The sequence below is a fragment of the Scyliorhinus torazame genome, chromosome 10, assembly GCF_047496885.1.
Source record: "Scyliorhinus torazame isolate Kashiwa2021f chromosome 10, sScyTor2.1, whole genome shotgun sequence".
NCBI classification, from domain to species: Eukaryota; Metazoa; Chordata; class Chondrichthyes; order Carcharhiniformes; family Scyliorhinidae; genus Scyliorhinus; species Scyliorhinus torazame.
In genome coordinates, this window is record NC_092716.1 from 41,607,178 (window position 1) to 41,634,829 (window position 27,652).

Consider the following 27,652-nt stretch of genomic DNA (forward strand, 5'->3'; position numbering starts at 1 on the left):
TTGCTGGCCCATTTCAGGGTTCAATGTTCCTCCTCTTAATTGACGTCCATTCAAAATGGCTGGAGACCCCAAGATGGCGGTGCCCACCACCTGGGCGACCATTGAGAAGTTTTGATGCCCTAGGTGCCTCCAATGCACCTATGAACTATGTAGGCTATGAACCCGCCTTAGTATGATTTTCCCAGAAACAGGTGGAAAAGTGTATCACAACTAGGAGCAGCATGAGCATTGCCCTGTTCGGCATCGACCACGTTGACACTTTATACCAGGTGATCGATGTATATTCGAAAATTTGCAGATGGCACCCAGTGGGTCTCCGGGGCTATCCTCCGTTAGACAGGGCCAGTTTCCTATCAAGTACAAGTCACAGGTCGGATCATGCGAAAGCACCTTGATCATATTCGGTCCAGGCGGCCAATTCTTCGAAACCTTCCTCCTGAACAGCTACATCCAGCTACCTCTGATGCCGACGCAGCCCGTAACTGGACCGCAAGGGAGCCAAAGCGCCGAGGTGTACAGCGATTCAGAAATGGAAACTCAAGCCTCGGAAATCTCCAAAGGGAAGTCAATAGTTCAGCAACCAACAGAGAACCACCGTGACGTTCAAAGCCGCAATGGCGTTCGCCTTCCAGGTTCACGCCACCCGTTCCAGCACCTTGGTGTGTGACATCCGACCATGCGCAAAGATAGTCTGGCGCCCTCCTTCCCCACAGATGACGGGAGGATTCTTCAAACTTTGGGGGGCAGGGATGTTATAACCCGCAAGAATCTTACAGGGTGGGAACAATTATCTTGCCCGTGCACCTTGCAGAATACGAACTCTCCCGTTAAGGGGCCAGGGCACCTCAAAACAATGTCTAGTTGTATGGTGCATAAAGCCGGCCAGTTAGGCACCTATAAGACAGACCCAATTGGGATCTGCAATGTGATATATATAATTGTAAATAAACTAAGTGTCTTTGTAGCCTTCTAAAAGATAGTAAGAAAAATAATGGAACCCTTATTAAAAGAGAGAATAAAAGAATATCTAGAAAAGAAAAAAATGTCAGTGAGTAGTCAGAATGGATTTTCAGGGATGAGAGTAGCCAAAGGCAATAAGATTTGAAAATTATTGGCTGAAGACAAAAATGGCTGAATATTTTTTGTGACAAGGAACCTAACACAAAGTCACTGTAGCGTGAAGAACTGGAAATTACAGAACTTGTTATAATTTGTAGTGAAATTCAAATGCTTCTAGTTCACTTCAAATTATGAAATTATTACGTTTCAAGTGGGTAGAAACATTAGTTTCCCTTTGTTTATCTTCTATTACCGACAAGACACTGGACCAATGTAAAAACACAAAAGTGTCCTCAGCATTTCAACATGTCAGCTTTTTATTCATTTTGTTCATGTAATACAGGATGAAGTCTCGACTAACAATAGAACATGACAGACCCTGACCCCAGCCCGGTATAGACCACACCCAGGCCCTTACAGATTCTCAGCCCAATCGTGGCCTGATAGACTTCAATGCCACCTCTGCTCTGGATTTTGGCCCACCTCTTGCCTCTTCTTTTCATACTTAGCTCCTTGTCTTCGGCATTAAAGGATATTGAACAGGTTGGACAGTTGTCGAGCATCTTGATCAAAGTGATGGATGACAGCACAGCCTAAAGTCTCCGGCACGTTGGCAGCAGGACCAGCCAAACTACCTGCTCATCACCCTACAATGACATGTTCCCTACATCCTGCCCTTGTTGCTCCTCCATCATAGATTCTGTCTCTGGAGGAGCAACAAGAGTGCAAGTGCAGGAGCCTGTGATTGGAGGAACTGGAGCAGCCAGGGTGGGAGAGACAGAATCTGTGACTGGAGGGGAACCCCCTCGTAGATTCTTTCCCTCCCATGCTTGCCTCTCTCCCAATCACAAGTCTGCTCCTTGCACTTTCAATTGTTCAGCCCAGTTTGGAGTACAGAGGAGGCGGATGTCTGAGACATCTTTAGAAAGGTGTAATTCCAAAATCCAAATGATAGAAATCTACCAAACGGCAGAAATTTCTCATCCATGGATTTCCATTGGGAAAATCATTCTTGACTAACCTAACTGAATTTTATGAGGAGGTAACTGAGAGAGCAGACAATAGTAATTCAGGAGACTGGGGTCCATAGACGCCTGGGCTAATGTGAAAGTGCTTGCTGAGTCTGCCTTATGGATGGGTGTCATGGGTGACCACAGATGGTGCTGCGGTCAAGGGTCAGCATTTGAGAGGCATCCAGATACAGGGTTGGTGTGAGTGAGGTTGCAGGAGCAGATGGTGGCTGCCATATGTGCAGTGCTGAATAGGCTGACTCTCTTGCATAGGAGGGGATCAGTTATGGAAGAGTACTGAAAACGACACAATCACCAGGTAAATCCGCAGTTACCAAGGTGGGCAGCAAGTGAGTTCAATCTTGTTCTAGATACAAGAGCTTTTTTTAATAAATATTTAAGTACTTCATACTTAAACTCAAAAGGATGCCAAACACACGGTTGTCCAGGATGCCATTTCCCTAATTTAGATGGGGGCAACTGGTATGGGTTATTAAGAACATAAGAACTAGGAGCAGGAGTAGGCCATCTGGCCCCTCGAGCCTGCTCCACCATTCAATGAGATCATGGCTGATCTTTTGTGGACTCAGCTCCACTTTCCGGCCCGAACACCATAACCCTTAATCCCTTTATTCTTCAAAAAACGATCTATCTTTATCTGAAAAACATTTAATGAAGGAGCCTCTACTGCTTCACTGGGCAAGGAATTCCATAGATTCACAACCCTTTGGGTGAAGAAGTTCCTCCTAAACTCAGTCCTAAATCTACTTCCCCCTATTTTGAGGCTATGCCCCCTAGTTCTGCTTTCACCCGCCAGTGGAAACAACCTGCCCACATCTATCCTATCTATTCCCTTCATAATCTTATATGTTTCTATAAGATCCCCCCTCATCCTTCTAAATTCCAACGAGTACAGTCCCAGTCTACTCAACCTCTCCTCGTAATCCAATCCCTTCAGCTCTGGGATTAAACTAGTGAATCTCCTCTGCACACCCTCCAGTGCCAGTACGTCCTTTCTCAAGTAAGGAGACCATAACTGAACACAATACTCCAGGTGTGGCCTCACTAACGCCTTATACAATTGCAGCAGAACCTCCCTAGTCTTAAACTCCATCCCTCTAGCAATGAAGGACAAAATTCCATTTGCCTTCTTAATCACCTGTTGCACCTGTAAACCAACTTTTTGCGACTCATGCACTAGCACGCCCAGGTCTCTCTGCACAGCAGCATGTTTTAATATTTTATCATTTAAATAATAATTCCTTTTGCTGTTATTCCTACCAAAGTGGATAACCTCACATTTGTCAACATTGTATTCCATCTGCCAGACCCTAGCCCATTCACTTAGCCTATCCAAATCCCTCTGCAGACTTCCAGTATCCTCTGCACTTTTTGCTTTACCACTTATCTTAGTGTTGTCTGCAAACTTAGACACATTGCCCTTGGTCCCCAACTCCAAATCATCTATGTAAATTGTGAACAGTTATAGGCCCAACACTGATCCCTGAGGGACACCACTAGCTACTGATTGCCAACCAGAGAAACACCCATTAATCCCCACTCTTTGCTTTCTATTAATTAACCAATCCTCTATCCATGCTACTACTTTCCCCTTAATGCCATGCATCTTTATCTTATGCAACAACCTTTTGTGTGGCACCTTGTCAAAGGCTTTCTGGAAATCCAGATATACCACATCCATTGGCTCCCCGTTATCTACCGCACTGTTAATGTCCTCAAAAAATTCCACTAAATTAGTTAGGCACGACCTGCCCTTTATGAACCCATGCTGCGTCTGTCCAATGGGACAATTTCCATCCAGATGCCTCGCTATTTCTTCCTTGATGATAGATTCCAGTATCTTCCCTGCTACCGAAGTTAAGCTCACTGGCCTATAATTACCCGCTTTCTGCCTACCTCCTTTTTTAAACAGTGGTGTCACGTTTGCTCATTTCCAATCCGCCGGAACCACCCCAGAGTCTAGTGAATTTTGGTAAATTATCACTAGTGCATTTGCAATTTCCCTAGCCATCTCTTTTAGCACTCTGGGTTGCATTCCATCAGGTCCAAGAGACTTGTCTACCTTTAGCCCCATTAGCTTGCCCATCACTACCTCCTTGGTGATAACAATCCTCTCAAGGTCCTCACCTGTCATAGCCTCATTTCCATCAGTCACTGGCATGTTATTTGTGTCTTCCACTGTGAAGACCGACCCAAAAAACCTCAGCCATTTCCTCATCTCCCATTATTAAATCTCCCTTCTCATCCTCTAAAGGACCAATATTTACCTTAGCCACTCTTTTTTGTTTTATGTATTTGTAGAAACTTTTACTATCTGTTTTTATATTCTGAGCAAGTTTACTCTCATAATCTATCTTACTCTTCTTTATAGCTTTTTTAGTAGCTTTCTGTTGCCCCCCTAAAGATTTCCCAGTCCTCTAGTCTCCCACTGATCTTTGCTACTTTGTATGTTTTTTCCTTCAATTTGATACTCTCCCTTATTTCCTTAGATATCCACGGTCGATTTTCCCTCTATTTACCGTCCTTCCTTTTGTTGATATAAACCTTTGCTGAGCACTGTGAAAAATCACTTGGAAGGTTCTCCACTGTTCCTCAACTGTTTCACTATAAAGTCTTTGCTCCCAGTCTACCTTAGCTAGTTCTTCTCTCATCCCATTGTAATCTCCTTTGTTTAAGCACAAAACACTAGTGCTTGATTTTACCTTCTCACCCTCCATCTGTATTTTAAATTCCACTAAAATTAATGCAAATAATTTATAAAAAGTAATTTCTGTTTGATCTTTGATAATACTTGTCATTTTTTTACAATACATTGTACTTTATTTTGCCATTCTTCTTGTCATTTGCAATTGTTTAATTTTATTACATTTCAAAATGCCAATTCCTTGCCAGCATTATTAGTGGATTTAGAAAGATCACTGGTGACCTCTGCAGGATATGCATATTTGCAGAATATCAACAACTGCCAAAGTTTTCATTAACCAAACAGTATAACTAAAAAAGCATTGAGTGTAACGGCAGACAAATTTTTACACAGCTTTTTTTTTAACCAGGGTGATCAAATGTTCCGTATTTTACGGGATTGTCCCTTATTTTGAATGGTGACACCTTTTGTCCCGTATTTCTCAGACAGATTGCCGGAAATGATTCTGGGAGACTCCATGGCAATTCAAGTGGGACTGCAAGTGATTGAGTCGGCCAGCAGAGAGATCATAATGTTATGACTCAATGAAATAAGGAGATAAGTTGCAAGTTTTAGTTGACTATACACCCCCACCCACCCGATTGTGGTTTTGAAGTCTCATCCCACCCTTATGGTCACTAGCACCCCACCACCCGGGTCCCAGAGTCAATATCCCTTTTATAAGAGTGGTCATTGTTGCTCATTTTCGATCCCAACAGCGTCGCCAATACAGTTGCTAATATTAATGATAATGTTGGTGAACCACAAGCCTTTCCTTATATCGATCAAATGACCACACAACCAGTTAGTTAGTTCAAAAGATGTTACCTCGACATGCAAACACAATATCTACTATGAGTTAAACTACACCAATCAGCTACAATAACCTATACTTAACTTCAGGGCGACCGGCACTGTGCAAATGGATAAGGCCTTAATCTGGATTTCACTTGGCTGGTTCGAAGAAAGTGGCTCTGTCTCTGCTGGGCTCATCCGTCAGGTAGAGATCGTTGGTCTTGAACTTGGCTGGCTGTTCCTGCTACAGTTGAGCTGGCACAAGCCGGATCCAAAAGAGACAGAAGACATGGCTGTGCTCTCTTTTATCCCTCTGGGATTTTGCGCTCTTTGGGGCGGTCCTTAATCTTGACCCAATAGTTCGACAGGGCTCTGATCACTGACTTTGATTTTGGCCAATAAAGGGGCGGGTGCCTTGGTAACTGGGCGGGTCCTTAGTGGTCATTGACCTTGGCAGTTGGACTTTCTGAGTAAAGGGAGTGGCGCCGAGCAGTCTATAGCTGTACGGGTTTCTTGATTGTAGCTCTATTGTCCTGGGAAAATGGGCCATTGAAATGTAAACGAGCGGAGGTTTTGATCAGGCTTGGTTACCTGCCTTTCAGATACACATAAGCTCTGTATCTGTCTGAGTCCTGGGTTGGCCATAATTCCCATGATCCTTTGCAGGTGGCCATCTTCGATGGCTACATCCCGTCCTCTTGATCCTGAACGCGAAGCGTGGTGGATCACACTATTGATCCCTGTTCATCCTTGGTGGACCGGTCACCCTTGGTCAACGCAAGGTTCTACTCTACTCTATCTTATGGTTTGGGACATTTACCTAATATTTTGTTAATACATTAATAAATTAATTAATCTCTAATGATCACTATAATTTAGGTCACTATAAAACATTTAATTTATCCGCACAGTTGATCTCTAGCTAACACTATCTAAGCTACTCTCATACTGCTGGTGGATATCAAAGAACTTATGTACAGTACAAAATTTAAAACAGCAGCATCACATTTCTACTTAATCCTAATAAAGTTAAAGAGGAACATGGTTTATTCTTAGCAGCAATTAGTACATGCGTTCAATTTTGTTGAATTCCAAAGAATGGGGATCGGACTGTATAGCGGGAGGCTTTTGCTCGCCATTTACGGAGTCGGAGTGTCTGAATGACACTGTAGATTATTGCAATTACTAGAAGGGCCTCTACTATGTATGAAAGGGGTTCCATTTGGCAATGTTTTCGCACCAAGTGGGGGTTTCGATATCTGTCTCTATGTGTGGTGTAGTGTCCGGGCTGGTGGGGGCCTGTTGTGTGGTAGTGTTCGGTGCCGGTGTGGGGTTTGTAACAAACGTCTGTTGCACGTGCAGTTGCAGAAGTCCAGCGATGATCCAAACGAATGTCAGCAGTCCTTGCTTCATCCTGTGTTTTCTGTTTTACGTGTAATCCTGGGGGTGTAAGCATAGTATCTGTTATTATCTTCAGTTAATATCTTGTTTTATTAGTCTTTGTCTCCTTACTCCAATTACCCGTTATGATTGTCACCATGTGTGACTCCCTCATTTTTTTTTTAAATACCATTTTGGAGAGACAAGAAATGCAAATCTTTAAGTACAGAGACTCTCGCAGCTTGTGGTCGATGCGGGGAGTGGGCAGATCATTTCTTCTCCCAGCCTTTTCTTTACTTGCAACCAGTGGTGGTTGAGGCTTATCGTAAACAGCCGAATTTCAGGGCGGCCAGTTTTATACATTTGTTAGCCACAATCACATTTGGCCTGGGATGTAACTAGCACATGGAGTCGGTGCAGTGTGACCGAAGAAGAGAGGAAGGAGGACAGAAACAAAAATGAAGTGGCATTGCTGAGGTGTCCCGGCCATGAGAAGTGGCGGGTAAGTGTTCACAGTTTGCATGGGGCAGTTCTCTTTCATATCTGGGGGCTAGTCTAGCTGGTGGTAGGGGTCTCCTGCAATCTCGGGCGAAGTGCCCTGGCTGCCCACAGTTGCAACATGACCCCCGGGGCCGTAAGGTGGAGCAGTCTCTCTGGTGTATTGCTCCCTTGGGTATGGTTCCCTGGGATATTGGACTTCTCCTCTACCCTCGTTTATCCATGCGGGTCCCTGACTAGTCCTAACTCAATGCATGGTGGCTTCCTGGCCATTCTGTTGGATCTGTTCCTGTGACTATTCCCATGCTCTAGATAAATACCTCAGTACCCATGCTTCATTGTGTGCCTGTTCTGTGGGGTCGAAGTTTATGCAAGCCTTTTTACCTGCGTCTGTGGCATGGGAGACTAAAGTGCGGGTCCATTTGGTAGTGCCTTCAGCATCTAGGTTAGCGCGATTTAAATCCCCAAATACTGCCTTAAAATGTATCCAGAGGCGACCGGCAAAGGCAGTCGGATGTTCTCCCTTTTGCCTGCAGTGATTTAAACCCTCGACAGGATTTCCTTTATACCCGATGGCATCTAATATGGCTGTTTTCATTTCCTGTAGGGTTCCTCCTGCTACATTTTGGGGTTCTGGCAAAGCTGACCTTACATACTGGCTAAGGCTCATAACTATTAGCTTTACTTCCTCTCTCTCGTCTAGGCCGTACATAACTTTTTGTTGACGCACCTCCTCAAAGGAGCTGTGTGGGTCTGCAGTGGGCTGGAATGGACTAATTTTCGTGCAAGCTTCTCTTAATTGGGTTATGGATAGTGGGGTGGTGTAAACGATATCAGGCTCATCCTGATCTGACGACTTGCATTGTGTGGTAACCGGATTCATGGGGGTCAAATTGTGAATGGGGGTGTGTGCTGCCTGTGCAGTCGGTTCTGCGTGTGCTTTTCTTTTTGGGGCTTGGGGGGCTCGATTTTGATTTCCCGTGTCCTCTACGTATCTTTGGGCGCTTTTGTTTAATTCTTGCCAATCGGGACAGGTTCCTCATCTAAATCCTGCCCAAAAGTGTACCTGAAGCCATTCTGTACTGAGAGTAGCGACTGTAACTTTTCTATCTTCTGTCGGCATTTTGCATGGTCAATGGTACTCTGCCTCTGTTCCATAGAGGAGCTGTTGAGCGCTCTCAATGCTGCTTTTAAGTCTGCGCATTTGCTAGTTAGCTGGGCGTCCTGTTCTGTTTCCTCTCTTACCAGGACTGCGCGCTGTGTATCTTGGTAGGCTTTATCGTACTGGGTCTGGAAGCTACTAAGGTGAACTAGACAAGATTGATGTGCACATTTTACATCAGCCATTTCCTTATTCTTAGCTGCTAACTGTTCCCAGAGTTGCTCAATTATCTTCTCATTTTCGTTACTGTTTCCCTCGTTCTTTTCTTCCTTCTCAATTAACTGCCTACGGAGCGTCTTCACGACCTTCTCTGTGCCTCACAACTGTGCCAAACAGGACATTATTGCCATCGGCTTTCTGACTTTCCCTACATTTTTCTTGTGGACCTCGCTTAGGTTCTCCCACCAAGTCTGTCCTATCTTTCCTGGACCTGACTCATCATGAGCACAAAAATTCGACCAAAGGGCCATCCTTTCCCCTTTAAGTATTTCCTTAACTCTTCCTCCCATATGGGGCATTGCTCTGCTCTGTTGGTCGCTGCGACCTCGGGTTCCTGTGGATTCATCAATCTTTCCATTGCTTTAGTGGCCATTAGTTCTCTTATCTCTTTCTCTACTTTTAAAATCTCTTTCTCTACTTTTAATTTAGGACAGGGGAATAAGGTGGCGATTTGAACAGCGGGTATGGCTTAAGCTATTTTCCGGTTCACAATCTCTCGATAGTTGTACACAATTCTAATGAGTTTACCTTATTCTTCCTGTTAGGTACGTATGCGGGTTAGTACACACTTCCGAAATTCGGTTATTTGGTCGATATGGGACTTGCACTTGTGGTTCTTTCTCTTTCTCGCAACTGGATTCAAAGTTTGTGGGTTCTCTCGGAGTGACAAAGTCACTTCTAATCGAGTCCCATCAGAGGTCGCCAATAAGGTAGAGATCGTTGGTCTTGAACTTGGCTGGCTGTTCCTGCTACAGTTGAGCTGGCACAAGCCGGATCCAAAAGAGACAGAAGACATGGCTGTGCTCTCTTTTATCCCTCTGGGATTTCGCACTTTTGGGGCGATCCTTAACCTTGGACCCAATAGTTCGACAGGGCTCTGATCACTGTCTTCGATTTCGGCCAATAAAGGGACGGGTGCCTTGGTTGCTTGGCGGGTCCTTAGCGGTCATTGACCTTGGCAGTTGGGCTTTCTCAGTGAAGGGAGTGGCGCCAATCAGTCTGTGGCTGTACCAGTTTCTTTTTTTTTAATAAACAATTTTAATGAGGTACTTTTTGGCATTGTAAACAGTAGAATTACAGAACGAGAAAACAAAAGGACTGTACAGTAAACAAAGTACATAGTGCAATTGCCGTAATCCGCCCCACACATATCTGCCTAATTGACCCCCTATACTACATTCCCATAACCCCCCCCCCCCCCCCCCCCCCCGCTGACGATTAATTCTCCGCGAAGAAGTCAACGAACGGTTGCCACCTCCGGGCGAACCCTAACAATGACCCTCTCAAGGCGAACTTGATTTTCTCTAAGCCCAGGAAACTCGCCATGTCTGACAGCCAGGCTTCTGACTTCGGGGGGCTTTGAGTCCTCCAAGCTAGAATTATCCGTCTCAGGGCTACCAGGGAAGCAAGGGCCAAGACTTCTGCCTCTTTCTCCCCCTGGACTTCCGGGGCCTCTGAAATCCAAAAAATCGCCACCTCTGGGCTCATTGCCACCCTCGTGTTCAGTACTCTAGACATGACGTCCTCGAACCCCTGCTAGAATCTCCTAAGTTTTGGACAAGCTCAAAACATGTGGACATGGTCTGCCGGTCCTCTCAGACACTTTACACACCTGTCCTCTACGCCGACGAATCCGCTCATCCGGGACACTATCATGTGGGCCCGGTGGACGACCTTAAATTGAATCAGGCCAAGCCTGGCACATGTTGCAGTCCCATTGACCCTGCTCAGCGTGTCCGCCCACAGGCCTTCCTCAATCTCCCCTCCCCCAACTCCTCCTCCCATTTATGCCTCAGCTCCTCGGTCTGCGTCTCCTCCGCCCCCATGAGCTCCTTGTAAATATCCGAGGCACTTCCCTCCCCCACCCATCTGCTAGATACTACCCTATCTTGGATCCCCCTTAGTGGCAAGAGTGGAAAACATGGCACCTGCCTATGCAAAAAGTCCCGCACCTGAATATACCAGAATTCATTCCACCTCATCAACCCAAACTTGGCCTCCAGCGCCCTCAAGCTATGGAAGCTCCCTTCCAAAAACGAATCTCCCATCCGCTCAATCCCCGCCCTCCGCCATACCCGAAACCCCCCGTCCAATCTCCCCGGGGCAAACCGATGGTTGTCACATATCGGGGACCAGACCGATGCTCCCGTTGCTCCCACGTGCCTCCTCCACTGTCCCCAGGTCCGAAGGGCCGCCACCATTACAGGACTGGTGGAGAAGCGCACCGGCGGGAACGGCAGATGCGCCGTCACCAACGCCCCCAGACTGGTACCCCTACATGAGGCTGCCTCAACCCGCTCCCAAGCCGACCCCCCCCCCACTTCCTCATCATGGCTATGTTAGCTGCCCAATAATAGTTGCTGAAATTCGGCAGTACAAGCCCCCCTTCCCTCCGGTTCCGCTCGAGCATCACCCTCTTCACTCGCGGGGACTTGCCCGCCCATGCAAAGCCCAAAATGATCTTGCTTATCCTCTTAAAAAAGGAACGTGGAATGAAAATGGGGAGACACTGGAACACGAATAAGAACCTCGGGAGGACCGTCATTTTAATTGTCTGTCCTCTCCCAGCTAACGACAGCGGGAGTGCATCCCACCTCCGGAAGTCCCCTCGCATTTAATCTACAGCCGGGACAGGTTCAGCTTGTGCAGTCGACCCCAATCGCACACCACTTGTATCCCCAGGTACCTGAAACGGTCCCCAACTAACCGGAACGGCAGCTCCCTCAGCCGGTCCCCTTGGCCCCTCTCCTGAACTACAAACATTTCACTTTTTGTCATATTCAATTTGTACCCCGAAAACCGGCCGAATTCCCCCAGGGTCGCCATGATTCCGTCCATCCCCGCCATCGGGTCCGAAACGTACAACAGCAGGTCATCTGCATACAATGAAACTCTATGCTCCACCCCACCCCCGAACCAGCCCCTTCCAACCCTCTGAAGCCCTCAGAGCAATTTCCAGCGGCTCTATAGCTAGAGCAAACAGCAGTGGGGAGAGGGGGCACCCCTGTCTCGTCCCACGGTGCAGTCTAAAATAGTCAGAAGTCGTCCCATTTGTCCTCACAGTCGCCTCCGGTGCCTGATATAGCAGCCTGACCCAGTCGATGAAACCCACCCAAAATCCAAACCGTCCCAGCACCTCCCATAAGTGCTCCCACTCTACCCGGTCAAACGCCTTCTCCGCGTCCATTACCACCACTACATCCACCTCCTTTCCCTCTGGGGGCAACATGATCACATTGAGCACTCTTCTTATATTCGCCACCAGTTGCCTACCTTTAACGAATCCTGTTTGATCCTCCCTAACACTCGGCACACAATCTTCAATCCTAGTGGCCAAAAGCTTTGGCAGCAGTTTAGCATCCACGGTAAGAAGGGAGATCGGCCTCACGCCTCTGGGTTCTTGTCCCGTTTTAGAATCAAGGAGATGGTAGCCTGCGACATCATCTGGGGCAGCACCCCTCTGTCCCTTGCCTCATTAAAAACCTTGACCAGCAACGGCCCCAATATCCCGGAAAACTGTTTATAAAATTCTACCGGGTACTCATCCGGCCCCGGGGCTATACCTGACTGCATGGTCTTTAAGCCCTCAAATATTTCCTCAGCTCTGATCAGGCGCCCAGCCCTTCTACTAGCTCCCTACCCACTTTTGGGAATATCAGGCTGTCTAAGAAGCGTCTCATCCCCCCCGGCCGCGCGGGGGGCTTCGAGCTATAGAGTCTGCTATAAAAGTCCTTGAAAGCCCTGTTCACACCCACCGTATCCCCTACCAAGTTACCGCCTCCATCCACCACTTTACCTATTGCCCTAGCCGCCTCCCTCTTTCTGAGTTGCTGAGCCAGCATCCTTCTGGCTTTCTCCCCATGTTCATATACCGCACCCCTCGCCTTTCTGAGCTGCTCCACTGCCTTACCCGTGGACACCACCCCAAACTCCGACTGCAGCCTCCTCCGTTCCCTCAAGAACTCCGCACTCGGGGTCCCCGCATACCTCCTGTCAATCTGCAGGATCTCCGCTAACAGTCGGTCCGTTTCTGCCCTGTCCGTCTTGTCTCTGTGAGCCCGGATTGAAATCAGCTCCCCTCTCACCACTGCCTTCAGCGCCTCCCACACCACCGCTGCTGAGACTTCCCCCATATCGTTGGCCTGCAGGTAGTTTTGTGTACACTTCCTCACCCTCTAGCACACCCCTTCATCCGCCAGCAGTCCCACATCCAGCCTCCACTGCGGGCACTGGAAGCTCTCTTCACTCACCTGTAGCTCGACCAAATGCGGGGCATGGTCAGAAATGGTGATTGCCGAATACTGCGCATCCACCACCCCTGTCAGTAGGTCCCTACTCAGTATTTAAAAAATCGATCCGGGAGTAGACCCTATGGACGTGCGAGAAAAAGGAGAACTCCTTCCCTGTCGGCCTGCCAAACCTCCACAGGTCGACCCCCCCATCTGCTCCATGAACTCCCTCAGCTCTTTTTCCATTGCTGACATTCTGCCCGTTTTTGAGCACGACCGGTCCAGGCCTGGATCAATAACTGTATTGAAGTCCTCTCCCATAACCAGCTTGTGGGAATCCAGGTTGGGCAGCTTCCCCAGCACCCTCTTTATGAAATCCGCATCATCCCAGTTTGGCGCATATATGTTGACCAGGACCACCTTCCTCCCTCCCTCCCGCTAACCATAATGTAGTGACCTCCCCGTCCGAAACAATACTCCCCACCTCAAACTGCACCTGCTTGTTCACCAGAATCACGACCCCCCCTGGTCTTAGTATCAAGCCCTGAGTGGAATACCTGACTAACCCAGCTCTTCCTCAACCTAATCTGGTCCGCTACCTTCAGGTGCGTCTCCTGCAACATTATCACGTCCGCCTTTAGAGCCCGAAGATGCGCGAACACCTTTGCCCTCTTCACTGGCCCATTTAGCCCTCTAACATTCCACGTGACCAGCCTAGTTGGGGGGCACCGCGCCCCCCCTCCCCCTTGCCAGTCAGCCATCCCCTTTTCTGGGCCTGCCCCCAGCCCCTGCCCTGCGACTCTGTGGCTCCGCCTCCTGGCAGCGCCCATCCCCGACCTCTTCTCCACTTCTAAAATCAAAGCCAAACTCTCGCCATAATACAGATCAAAGTAATACTACTCAAAATAATACAAAGTCAAAAATCCCCACCACCATCCCCCTCACAACACAGAAACCCACCGAAATCGAATAATTTTTTTAAACTACTTTCCCCTTCTTTTTTTTGTAAATTTTTTTTTTTATTCTCCTCCTTTTTCACATTTTCTCCCACATTTCCATCCATCAACAATAAACAATAATCAGCAAGATATGTCAGTCCCCATAATAACAACGATCCCATCTACCCACCAACCCCCAAACCTCAACCCGCATGTTTACATAAACAAATGACAAAAGGGAATCAGGGATTACCCGTGGTCACCCTTAATCTTACACAGCTCTCCCCCCCCCCCCGGCTAGACCACTCGGACCCTGTTCTGCCAGGCTCCGATGTCCGCAGCCCCTCCCCCCACCTCACTCCCGTTCACTGGCCAGCTTAAACCGGCCAGCGTGGAGGCCCCCGCCCGGGTCCCTTTCCCACTTGCCCAGCCCTAGGAAAGCCCAAAGATCCCCTTTTAGCACAAACCCCGCATATCCGCCTACACCCCAAAGAACTCTCATTTCGAGTGAAAGTCCCGTCCCTTCCCTTGTCCAAATATATACCACATTGGCTCCTTTAATCTCTACACCCGCGCGCAGTGATACAAAAAAGAAGAAAATACAGTCATGAGGTTACATCGGCACATGGCCATTCCTCAATTTGTCAGTTCTGCCACAGTCCTTCTGCTTTCGCAAACTCCTCCGCTGCTTCCACCGTTCCAAAATAAAAGTCCCTGAGCTTGTAAGCCACCCTCAGCTTTGCTGGATATACAATGTCGCACCGCACCTTGCTAATGTACAGTGCCCTCTTCACCCGGTTGAAGGCAGCCCGCCTCCTTGCCAGCTCCACCGTAAAGTCCTGGTATACACGTATACCAGCTCCAGCCCACTGCACCACCCGCTTCTGCTTGGCCCAGCTCAGGACCTTCTCCTTCACCCTGTACCTACGGAAGCACAGAGTCACTGCCCTTGGTGGCTCACTCGTCTTTGGTATAGGCCTCCACGACCGATGAGCCCGATCCAGTTCATATCGGGAGGGATCCTCCCCCTCCCCCAATAATTTTGCCAGCAGCGCGGCAAAGTCCTCAGTCGGCTTTGGTCCTTCAACTCCTTCGGGCAGCCCCACAATCCTCAAATTCTGTCGCCTGGATCTGTTTTCCAGGTCTTCCATTTTTCCTCGCAGATCCTTGTTAGTATCCATCACCTTCCGCATCTTTCCCCATCGAGGCAAGTTGATCACCGTGCTGCAATAACGTCTCCTCCACTTCCTTGCTCTCCCCTTGCTCGCGCACCTCCGCCACTGCGCTCGCCACCTGCGTCCTCACCGGGAAAACCGCCTCCTCCACCAGCACACTCAAAACCTCCCTCATCTCCTTCCTCACCGTCTCCATGCATTTCGCAATCTGCGCCAACTGCTTTTCAAATTCCGCAGCCATCACCCTAGTTATTTCTTCAGCCGTAAGCAGTGCGGCCTTCCCTGGTGCTCCAGCCTCCATTTTTCCTGGTGACCCCGCGGTGACCTTTCCACTCCCCGACGGACCTCCAGCTGTTTTATTTTCGGCCGTTTTCTTGCTCACCCTCGACATTTTTGTTTGTTCCTTTTTTCCTCCTGTGTCTTCACTGTGCCTCCTCCGTGCCTTCTCCCTTCTTCTGCCGCCTCCGCGGACCCTGGGACCGGGCTTAAAGCCCCAAAAATGCCGTTGCCGACCGGGAGCCCTCCATTGTGCGGCCGCCTCCCGTCCGCCGTCACCGGAAGTCCTACTTTCCCCTTCTTAAACAAAACACAGTTATCAAAGTGAAAAAGCCAAGAACGAAAACGAACGAACGAATAAATCAGTGCAAACAGCATTTAAAACAAACAGGAAAAAAAGTTTCTCAAACTTAGAGCAGAATGTTCTCAGGTTGGCACCAGTCCTTTCCTCCTGGCGAACTCCATAGCGTCCTCGGGCGACTCAAAGTAATGATGTTGGTCCTCAGGCGTAACCCAAAGGCGCGCCGCATACAACAGTCCGAACTTAACCTGCTTCTTGAACAGGATCGATTTGACTTGATTAAAGCCTACCCTCCTCTTGGCCACCTCCACGCTTAAATCTTGGTTCACCCGCAAAATGCCGTTGTCCCACTTACAGCTCCGCGTGCGCTTGGCCCACTGGAGAACACGCTCTTTATCCAGGTACCTGTGGAACCTGACCACCATCGCCCGAGGGGGGTCTCCCTGTCACGGCTTCCTTGCCAGCGCTCTGTACGCCCGATCCACCTCCAACGGTTGGTGGAAAGCCCCATCTCCCAGCAGCTTCTGGAACATGTTTGCCACAAACTTCCCGGCATCCGCCCCCTCCGGGAGGCCAACAATCCTTAGGTTCTGCCTATGGGACCTGTTCTCCAAATCCTCTACCTGTTCCAGCAGCCTTTTTTGCCGTTCCCTCAGCATCCCCACCGCCATCTGGTGTCCCTCCTGTTCAGCTAGTACCTTCTCCAGTTTCTGGATCGTCCGCTCCTGGGCATCAAGCCTCCACTCCATTCTCTCCACCTTAATCGGGTCCAGACATTCCCGTTTCTGTCTGGCGAAGCCTTCCCAGATGACCTGCACAGCTCCTCCGTTGATGGTTGGACCGAAGCCCCAGGGGTCTGGACACTGGCCATCTTGTCCGCTGCTGCAGCCAACACCCAGCTCGAGCCTGTCTTTTTGTTTCTTCCCTTTCGATCCCTTCGGGCTCTCTGTTCCATAAACCAATATATACACCAGACACTTGTTCACTGCTTCTTCAAGTCCAGCGCTTAAAACCGCAAAAAAAGTTGGGGGGAAAGGTCCAAATGTCTAGCCAGAGTGGGAGACACCAAATGTGCAACGTACTCCCTCATAGTCGCCACCGGAAGTCCTCAGTACCGGTTTCTTGATTGGAGTTCTATTGTCCTGGGACAATGGGCCATTGAAATGTAAACGAGTGGGGGTTTCGATCAGGCTTGGTTACCTGCGTTTCAGATACACATAAGCTCTGTATCTGTCTGAGTCCTGGGTTGCCCATAATTCCCATGGTCCTTTGCAGGTGGCCATCTTAGATGGCTACATATCTTGCTTTTATATTGTGATAAGACAGAAATCAAATTAGATTTCAACTGCAACTATGTTTGAGTATTAGCAAAGTTTTGACATGCTTTCTGGTGTCAGGTTTGGCTCACTCTGAGTTAGCAGGTTGTGTGTTCAAGCTCCGCACCCTTCAGCCTAATTTCAGCCAACATTGGTGTACCTGGGGAGTGCTGCACTGTTGGAGGTGCCGTCATATTTTGTGTTGGGATGAGACAATAAACCAAAAGGTCTAGCTGTCCTCTCAGGAGGACATAAAATATTCCATTGTGCCCCTTGATGAAGAACAAGGGAGCCCTCCCCAGACACTCTCCAATAAAAAAATGATCAAGTGGATCTGACCAGCACCGTTTTGCTGTTTCTGAGACCTTACTGCGCGCAAATTGTGTGCTGCATAAATACACAACATTTCACCTCTGGATTTGGTTGGGACCACTTGGCAGGCTGAGCAGCAGCGTCGCCGCCTAGCAACAGCAGACATCTTTCTGATGACGAGAAGTGACGTCGCCATCAGGGCTCTGGTCTTTAAGGTGTTGGGACCGGAAGTGACGCCGGTCACCAAGATGGCGGCGTTGGGGATTGACGTGGAGGACGAGAGTATTCTGGCGTCGATTTTCAGGGATTCCTTCCCCGAAAACTGGAGGGAGAATCCCGATTTCACGCTGTACCTCTCCGAGCTGAGCTCGTACGGCGTGGACAAGCTGAACAGGGAGCCTGAGAGGCTTGCGGAGGAGCGGGCCCAGATACTGCAGCAGACCCAGGAACTTGCCTTCTCCAACTACAAGACCTTCATCAAAACGGCGGAATGCACCAAGGAAATCTACCGCGACTTCGGCCTGGTGGAGAAACACGTCTCCAGCCTCCTGGACAAGCTGCCCGGCCTGAGCGAGAAGTGCAGGCAGTTCATCAAGGAGACGGAAGCGACTGGCGCCAGCAGGAGGATGAACAGCCTGACCCTCAACCGGCACACCGAGATCCTGGAAATCCTGGAGATCCCGCAGCTCATGGACACCTGCGTCAGGAACGGCTACTACGAGGAGGCTCTTGAGTTAACCTCGTACGTGAAGAGGTTGGAGAAGAAATACTCTTCCATTCCAGTGATACAGGTATTCATTAGCCTCCTTGTGAATGTTTCCCCTCAGAATCGGCTATGGATCGGAATTGTTTTCGCAACATGACACAAAAAAGAATATAAATGCAAGTACTGAAGATGCGAGAAATCTGAAATAAAAGCAAAAGATGCTGTAAATAGATTTTGCTTATTTATTCGCTTCATTTATTGCCCATCCCTAATTGCCCTTGTGGGGCAGAAAGAGTAACTTGAGTTATTGTGACTAGCTGTAATTTAGGAGATTTCTAATGCAACCAGAGCGGTACCTAAAATATGTTTGTGTAGTTTAATACCTGATGATTTTATGTATTTGGCTTTATCATCTTTTCGCTTTGATAATCATTTCAAATAAAATGCAAATACTTTATCATGCAAATACATCTTTGTTGTCAAAATCTCTGCAACATTTTAAAGTGTTTATAATTTTTCTTACCCAGCGGATAGTGAATGAAGTGCGTTCATCTGCTCAGTTGATGTTAAACCAGCTTATCCAACAGCTACGTACCAGTGTCCAACTTCCAGCTTGTCTTCGGGTCATAGGCTATTTGAGAAGGATGGATGTTTTCACCGAAGCAGAATTAAGAATAAAGTTTCTTCAGGCTCGAGATGCCTGGTTGAAATCTATGCTTGGCTCCATAATAGACAATGATCCTTATTTTCACATAACTAAAACAATTGAGGCTTGCCGAGTTCACCTGTTTGACATCATCACTCAGTACCGTGCCATTTTCTCAGATGAAGATCCATTATTACTTTCCAGTGATCATACCGTGAATGAAAGCGCTATTTTCCATGGCTGGGTGGTGCAAAAGGTTTCTGAGTTTCTGCGGACCCTGGAATCAGATCTTCAGAAGGGAGTGGGTGGTCGCTTGGATTCATTGCTGGGACAGTGTATGTATTTTGGGCTTTCTTTTAGTCGTGTGGGAGCAGATTTTCGTGGACAGCTTGCTCCAATGTTTCAAAAGGTTGCTATGAATACCTTTGTGAAAGCTGTTCAGGATGCTTTGGAGAAGTTTAAGGAAGACATGAATCTGTACACATTAACATCTGCTCCAGCATTGTTAGGAAGCACAATCCCTGTGACTCTACCAACTGGTCAGCCAGGAACTTTGCAGCCTCCGATGGTGCTTCTAGACTTCCCTCCGCTGGCATGTTTTCTAAATAACATTTTGGTGACCTTTAATGACCTTCGTCTCTGTTGTCCCATAGCACTTGCACAGGAAGTAACTATGTGCTTGGAAGGTGCACTTGTGAAGGTATTTTGACTGTTGTAACCTCAGCATAACCAAATACTTTAAAAGAGTTTTTAAACAAAGTGCGAATTAAGTGAGTTAACATAATTTTGGTGTGTTTGCCAACTTAAGTTCTGCTTGCAGTTTAGATTAATTGAAGTACTAAAATGATTGGTCAGTTGACACCCTGACTGTTATACTTCTTCCACTACAGTCGTTAGTCATACCTGGAATATCTTTCCTACTTCTTCCATTTTCCTGTATTTGTTTTATAAAAGGGGGAAAAATATACAGTTGAATATATGGCTAAAAAAACACACCACAATCAAGGCAACTAAATTACAATTTACATGAAAATATGGCCATAATTTGAACCTAAAAATACTGTATTCCTATAAATCGACATATCAGTAACGTTTTTGCCTTTCAGCATACATCAGTGGCGATGATCAAATGGTGTATTCTATGGATATAAACAGCATATGCGTCAAATTATTATTATTGCCAAAAGGGTATACATGAAATGTGTTGCATAAACTGACCGTATCTTGCCATTTAGGGGCATTGTACCAAAATCCGTCACTTCCTATAGTATTCTAAAGGAGGGAGGGAGAAAATTAGGAACGACAGGTTAGTTAGCCTGACATCAGTTGTCGAGAAAATGCTGGAATCCATTATGAAAGAAGTCTTCACAATGCACTTAGGTCATTGTATAATCTGGTGGAACAAAGAAAAATTATAGCACAGGAACAGGCCCTCTAAGCCTACACCGATCCAATCCTCTTATCTAAAACTGTTGCCTATTTTCTAAGGATCTGTATCCTTCTGCTCCCTGCCCATTCATGTATCTGTCTAGATACATCTTAAATGATGCTATCGTGCTCACCTCTACCACCTCCGCCGGCAATGCGTTCCAGGCACCCACCACCCTCTGCGTAAAGAACTTTCCACGCATATCTCCCTTAAACTTTTCCCCTCCTTGAACTCGTGACCCCTAGTAATTGAGTCCCCCACTCTGGGGGAAAAAACTTCTTGCTATCCACCCTGTCTATACCTCTCATGATTTTGTAGACGTCAATGAGGTCCCCCTTCAACCTCCGTCTTTCTAATGAAAATAATCCTGATCTACTCAACCTCTCTTCATAGCTAGCGCCTCCATATCAGGCAACATGCTGCTGAACCTTCTCTGCACTTGAAATGAAATGAAAATTGCTTATTGTCACGAGTAGGCTTCAATGAAGTTACTGTGAAAAGCCCCTAGTCACCACATTCCGGCACCTGTTCGGGGAGGCTGGTACAGGAATCGAACCGTGCTGCTGGCCTGCCTTGGTCTGCTTTAAAAGCCAGCGATTTAGCCCAGTGTGCTAAACCAGCCTCTTTCTCCAAAGCATCCACATCCTTTTGGTAATATGGCGACCAGAACTGTACGCAGTATTCCAAATGTGGCCGAACCAAAGTCTTATACAACTGTAACATGACCTGCCAACTCTTGTACTCAATACCCCTTCCGATGAAGGAAAGCATGCCGAATGCCTTCTTGACCACTCTTATCGACCTGCGCAGCCACCTTCAGGGTACAATGGACCTGAACACCCAGATCTCTCTGTACATCAATTTTCCTCCGGTCTTTTTCATTTACCGTATAGTTCGCTCTTGAATTGGATCTTCCAAAATGCATCACCTCGCATTTGCCCAGATTGAACTCCATCTGCCATTTCTCCGTCCAACTCTCCAATCTATCTATATTCTGCTGTATTCTCTGACAGTCCCCTTCACTATCTGCTACTCCACCAGTCTTAGTGTCATCTGCAAACTTGCTAATCAGACCACCTATACCTTCCTCCAGATCATTTATGCATATCACAAACAACAGTGGTCCCAGCACGGATCCCTGTGGAACACCACTGGTCACAGTTCTCCATTTTGAGAAACTCCATCCCACTACTACTCTCTGTCTCCTGTTGCCCAGCCAGTTCTTTATCCATCTAGCTAGTACACCCTGGACCCCATGAGACTTCACTTTCTCCATCAGCCTATCATGGGGAACCTTATCAAATGCCTTACTGAAGTCCATGTATATGACATCTACAGCCCTTCCCTCATCAATCAACTTTGTCACTTCCTCATAGAATTCTATTAAGTTGGTAAGACATGACCTTCCCTGCACAAAACCATGTTGCCTATCACTGATGAGCCCTTTTTCTTCCAAATGGGAATAGATCCTATCCCTCCAGCTTCCCTACCACTGACGTCAGGCTCACCGGTCTATAATTACCTGGATTATCCCTGCTACCTTTCTTAAACAAGGGGACAGCATTAGCAATTCTCCAGTCCTCCGGTACCTCAACCCATGTTCAAGGATGCTGCAAAGATATCTGTTAACATAGTTTTACAAAAATAATTGGTTGACAATTTTTTTCAGAGTTTTTAGGGATGTAACTAGTCAGATAAATAAAGAGGACACCAAGTAGCACACTTAGATTTTCAGAAAGCATTTGATAAGATGCTACACAGAAGGGAAGTATGCAAGGTTAGGGCTAATGGATTTGGGGGCAATGTGTTAGCATAGCTGGAGGAATGTTTACGGGCAGGAAACCAAAAGTAGGGATAAATGGGGCACCTTCAAGTGGCAGACTTCAACAAGTGGAGAGCCACGTGGATCGGGGCCTTTACTATTTACAATCTATATTCATGGCTTAGATAAAGGCACTCTGAGTAATGTTTCCAAATTTGCTGGTTTCCAGCATATGTCCTTCATGAAGCAAAACGCGACTACACAATGCGATCAAGGAATTGCTGTGGTACAACAAGGTTTGGAAACAATGAGGGGAGGATGCAAAGAGATGTAGACAGATTAAGTGAATGAGCAACAATTTGCTGGATAGAGTATCATGTGAGGTTAATCACTTTTGTAGTCAGAATAGCAAAATATTTTTTAAAGGTGTGGAATTTTAAAAGTTGAGACTTAATAATGAGAGACTTCGGTGCACTTGTACAAGGAACACAACGTTAGCAAACAGGTACATCAAGCAATTTGGAAGGTAACTGCCTTTATTGCAAGGGATTAAAGTTTTAAGAGTGAGGAAGCCATGGAAAAATTGTTTCAGGCTTTGATAAGGCTACACCTAGGATACTGCGCACAGTTTTAGTTTCTATAGTAAAGGCATGTACAAAGCAGTACAAAGAAAGTTCACTAAATTGCTTCCTGGGATAAGAGGGCTATCCTATGATGAGAAACTGAGTACATTGGTCCAAACTCTCTCGGGTTGATAAATATGAGGTAATTCCACTGAAACATGTAACGTTCTGAAGTGACTTGTCAGCGTAGATACTGAGAGGTTACGTTCTGAAGTGACTTGTCAGCGTAGGTACTGAGAGGTTGTTTCATCTGTTCTAGAGAATGCAGAGCAGTCAATCATTTAGAACTGAGGTGAGGAGAAATTTCAGAGGGTTATGAATTTTTAGAATTCTCTATCCCAGAGGTTTAGTATGTTCAAGCTTGCGATAGACATGTTTGGTGCCTCCGAATCAAGGGATTCTGGTGAACAGGTGAGAAAGTGAAGTTGAGACAAGGTCAACCTTGATTGTATTGAATGGGGCCGAACAGGCTTAAGGCATCTTCTAGTCCTCTGCTTCTATTATGTTCCCGTGCCAATAAGGAACAACAAAAAGTAGAAATGCAGTAATGTAGGAGATTCCACAGTCAGAGAACAAACAGGCATTTCTATAACCATCATCATGAATCACACATGGTATGTTGCCTCCCTGATACCAGGGTAAAGGACGTTATGGAGAAAGAACAGAATGTTCTTCAGGGGGAAGGGAGTGAGGCTGAAGTTCTGATACACCGGTACCAACTACATCTAGGCCGTGCGGTCAGATTTTCAAGGACTATGGAGGAAGTTTTCAAAGTAGGACTTTGAAGGTAGCAATCTCCAGATTACTCCCAGCTCCACATGCTAGTGAGAATGGAAATAGTTAGATCGGGAGGATCAATGCATGTCTTGAGGTATAATGCAGAAGGAAGGGCTTCAGATTTTTGGGACATTGAGGCCAGTTCTGGGGCTGGAGATATTTATTCAGAAGGAACTGGTTGCACCTCAACAGTTCTGGGACCAATTCCTCTGGGCAAGGTTCACTCGTGTGGTTAAATTGATAGGACATGGAACAAACCTATAGAAGTAGAAACAAGGAATAAGGTGCACAAAGAAGTGAGAGTTTTGGATAGGACAAGTGGAGGAAGTAGTACAATGTTAAATAGGAGCTGACTAAGCAGTGCTACGAGGAATATAAGGTTCTATGTAAACACACTAAGCATGGTGCATAAGATTGGTGAACAGCTAGCACAAATAGCTATTTGGGAATATGATGTAATGACAGTGGAAACATAATTTTAAAGTGGTTACGACTGGGCACTTAATACTCAAGGATACAAAGTTTTCAAAAAGGGTGGGAAGGAAAAGGGGCGATGCAGTCGCAGTACTGATTAGGGAAGACACAACCGTGTTGGAAACAAAGAGTGTTAAGATCACAGAAGATATTATTTGCTGAGCAAGCCAAGTCCCAGAGGGAAACATGTCTTGCTGATCATAATCCTTTTTTTTTGTATTTTGAAAATGAGAAGAAAAAACTAGTGATCCCAGAAGCAGAGAATTCCAGTAACACTTTTAGTATTTTAACTATTAAAAGATGTATTAACAAGAAATAAACCAAGATTAAAGTTACACAATTTAAACAGTCTTACAAAACATCCGCCCCCCCAAAAAAATCCCACTTTGTCAGAACCGACTTCTTGGCAACACTCCTGTACAGTTTTTTAACCATAAAAATTCAGCAATATTACCCAAAGCAAAACTACTGTTACTTTAGTAAAGATATACCACATAACTCCATGAACCACTCTCATGTGGAAATCCAAGAAAGTTCAGAAAACAAACTGCTTTCTGAAACAAAGACTTCTGTCCCACTAAATGACTGGTTCATATTTCACACCTTGCTACACAGAGGTAGTCACGGGACCACTCCTCCACACAGCCACACTAACTCTGCTCAACATCTTTCTTTATCTTTTCTCCTTCTCTGATTCCATTGTCCTCCGCACCTCTTTGAGCTCCAAAATATAAAAATCGTCCATGTTTTCCTGTTGTCTCCACTTTCGGGTCAAATACAATTTAATAACCTTCCCTCGTTTACTTATGAAAGTTGTAAAGTACATTAACAGTACTTTAACAGCTGAAAAGTCAAGTCCCTATCTCCTAATGCATTTTTTAAAAACCAACCTATTTGCTTATAAATCCACTTCATAGCTTTTCATTACAAATGCATGCACCTAGCACTTTATCATTTTATATCTCAGCTCTCACAGATGTATGTCTCTGTTAACATTCCCACAGCTTAATAAAATCATGCACACAGACATACAACTTTCTGTACAGAACTACTGTATTCCCAAATATATATCTAAAAAAAATAATATCCATCTTCACAAGAGGATGTCCTGAGCGCAAAGACAGAATCCATTTGGTTACAGAGCAAAAAGTGGATGCTCACGCTAACTGGGTTAGTCCGGAGACCTCTAAATGTGATGAATATAAGTGACTTGCATATCAGAATGCAGAGTAAAATTTCAAAATTTGAAACTTGGTATGTCTGGCAGAAATTATACCAATTGACTGCAATAGTTAGGCCAGCTGATTAGACAGAGAAATTTCAGATGGAATTTAAATAGAGATGTTGATGCAATTTTGGAAGAAGCAGTATAGACTAAATGGCGCAGTCCAAAAACAGTGCAAGAACAGAGGGACTTGGGGTTCATGTGCATAGATCTTTGAAGGTGGCAGGATGCATTGAGAGAAGTGAGCAAAGTATATGCGATTTTGGGCTTCTAAAATAAAGGCATTTGAGTCTCAAAGGCGGGACATTATGCTTAACCTTTGTAAAACTTTGGTTGGGCCACAAGTCGAATATTGTGTCAAGTTCTGGTCAGCACATTTGAAGAATGTTGAGGGTCTTTGAGAAGATGCAGAGGAGAGTTCCCAGAATGGTTTCAAAAGGAAATTGGATGGGCAGTTAATGGAAATAAATTTATAGAGCTGCAGTGAGGAAATGGGGCTAATTGGATTGCCGTCCAGAGAACTGGCATGGGTTGAATGGCCACATCCTGTGCCATAATGACTTAATTGCCTTCTGACTAGTGAAGTACTTTAAGGTTGAACAGTTCCTTAGAAGATCATCAGAAGTGACTGACGCTGGACTGCAGCAGTGATCTTCAGAATAATTTGTCAAAAGTTGAATTTGAAACCAGTACTTCTAAAAATCAGACTTTACTTGGGGAATACATTGAGTTGGTGCGAAGATGAAGGAATTGCATTACCAGACTTGTGACTAATTACCTTGATTCATGATCAGTGCAAGCAGTGGTAGATCTGGAAAAGCCTACAGCTCTATCTATCTTCTCTCCATTTAGTGTTCTCCAATTTGCAGAAAATCTGTTTTACTAATTCAATTTTTCTTTATAGGTTACAAAGCTAATTCTCACTTTTCACCGAGCAGAAGAAACTGCCTTTAGTGTGAAAGAACGAGACCTGTTTGTCCAGTTCTGCATAACATTTACTGAAGACCTCGTGCCTTACCTGAACCGATGCTTACAGGTTCTTTTTCCACCTGCACAAGTAGCACAGATCCTTGGTATGTACTCAGATGTTGATCATGCTTCAGTCACTAGTTACTTAGTTTTAGTGGATTATATTTTTTAATTGGTCAAACTATAGCTCTGAAATTCATTAGCAGCTAGATATTTTCATTTGTTTTTCATATTTTACTCTTTTTGTGTCTGGCAGGTATTCCTCCCACACAGCTTCATAAATATGGCTCAATTGGGTGCATTAATATAACTGCTATTCTAGAACTGCTCGATTTTCTCCTACCAAAAAAGGAAATCATAATTCCACCCCAGAGTCCCAACCAGATTCTGACAGCGGAAACCATCTTAGAAAGCTCTGTATCAGAGATAAAAACTGGGAAGCTAAGTGAACAATATCCACCTTCAACAATATTGTCTTCGTCTGTGCAAAGTTTTACAACGGAAGAAATGAAACCTGGTCCATTATATGTGGATAGCCAGACAGCAGAAAATACTTTACTGCAAGCTGGATTGTAGCATGTTTTTAAGTTAAATGTGATTGACTGTACCTGGAATTCCTATCATTTAATTCAACAGTGGGCTGAACTGCATAAATGTTTTATTTTTTTCCCTAGTTCATTATAATTGAAAAATGAGATTATCCTGGGTTTAGTTGGTCCTTGTAGACTCCCTTGTAGACCAAAAGACTGCCTAACTTGGCTCTGTATACAAGTCCTAAATGGAAGGCACCTTATTTTGAGACTCTGGGGCGTCATTCTCCGACCCCCCGCCGGGTCGGAGAATGGCCGTTGGCCGCCGTGAATCCCGCCCCCGCCCCCGCCGAAGTCTCCGCTCCCGGAGATTGGGCGGGGGCGGGAATCCAGCCGCGCCGGTTGGCGGGACCCCCCGCTGGATTCTCCGGCCCGGATGGGCCGAAGTCCCGCCCAGGAATTGCCTGTCCCGCCGACGTAAATCAAACCTGGTATTTACCGGCGGGACCAGGCGGCATGGGCGGGCTCCGGGGTCCTGGGGGGGGGCGCGGGGCGATCTGACCCCGGGGGGTGCCCCCACGGTGGCCTGGCCCGCGATCGGGGCCCACCGATCCGCGGGCGGGCCTGTGCCGTGGGGGCACTCTTTCCCTTCCGCCTCCGCTACGGCCTCCACCATGGCGGAGGCGGAAGAGACTCTCCCCACTGCGCATGCGCGGGAAACTTTCAGCGGCCGCTGACGCTCCCGCGCATGCGCGGGGAAACTGACAGCGGCCGCTGACGCTCCCGCGCATGCGCCGCATTTCCGCGCCAGCTGGCGGGGCAACAAACGCCATTTCCGCCAGCTGGCGGGGCGGAAATCCCTCCGGCGTCGGCCTAGCCCCTCAATGTTGGGGCTAGGCCGCCAAAGATGCGGAGACTTCCGCACCTTTTTGCCGGCGCGATGCCCGTCTGATTTGCGCCGGCTTTGGCGCCAGTCGGCGGGCATCCCGCCGTTGGGGGAGAATTTCGCCCTCTGTCCCCAGTTCCAGATTCTCCTAAAATGGATACCTCTCAGCATCTAGCCTGTCAAGCCCCCTCAGTATCTAGTGTATATATATATATAATTAAGTAAATAAATTATTCATTCTGTTCAGAGAC

At 46.6% G+C, this 27,652-nt stretch overlaps 1 protein-coding gene across 1 annotated transcript; it reads left to right on the plus strand.

The window, feature by feature from the left end:
* The first annotated feature begins 17,588 nt into the window (after positions 1-17,588).
* cog8 (component of oligomeric golgi complex 8) lies at positions 17,589-26,785 on the plus strand. Its single transcript, XM_072517989.1, has 4 exons — positions 17,589-18,165; positions 18,608-19,426; positions 25,921-26,089; positions 26,242-26,785. The coding sequence occupies exons 1-4, from the start codon at positions 17,623-17,625 to the stop codon at positions 26,559-26,561; spliced, it is 1,851 nt and encodes a 616-aa protein (XP_072374090.1). The 5' UTR covers positions 17,589-17,622; the 3' UTR covers positions 26,562-26,785.
* The last annotated feature ends 867 nt before the right edge of the window (positions 26,786-27,652 follow it).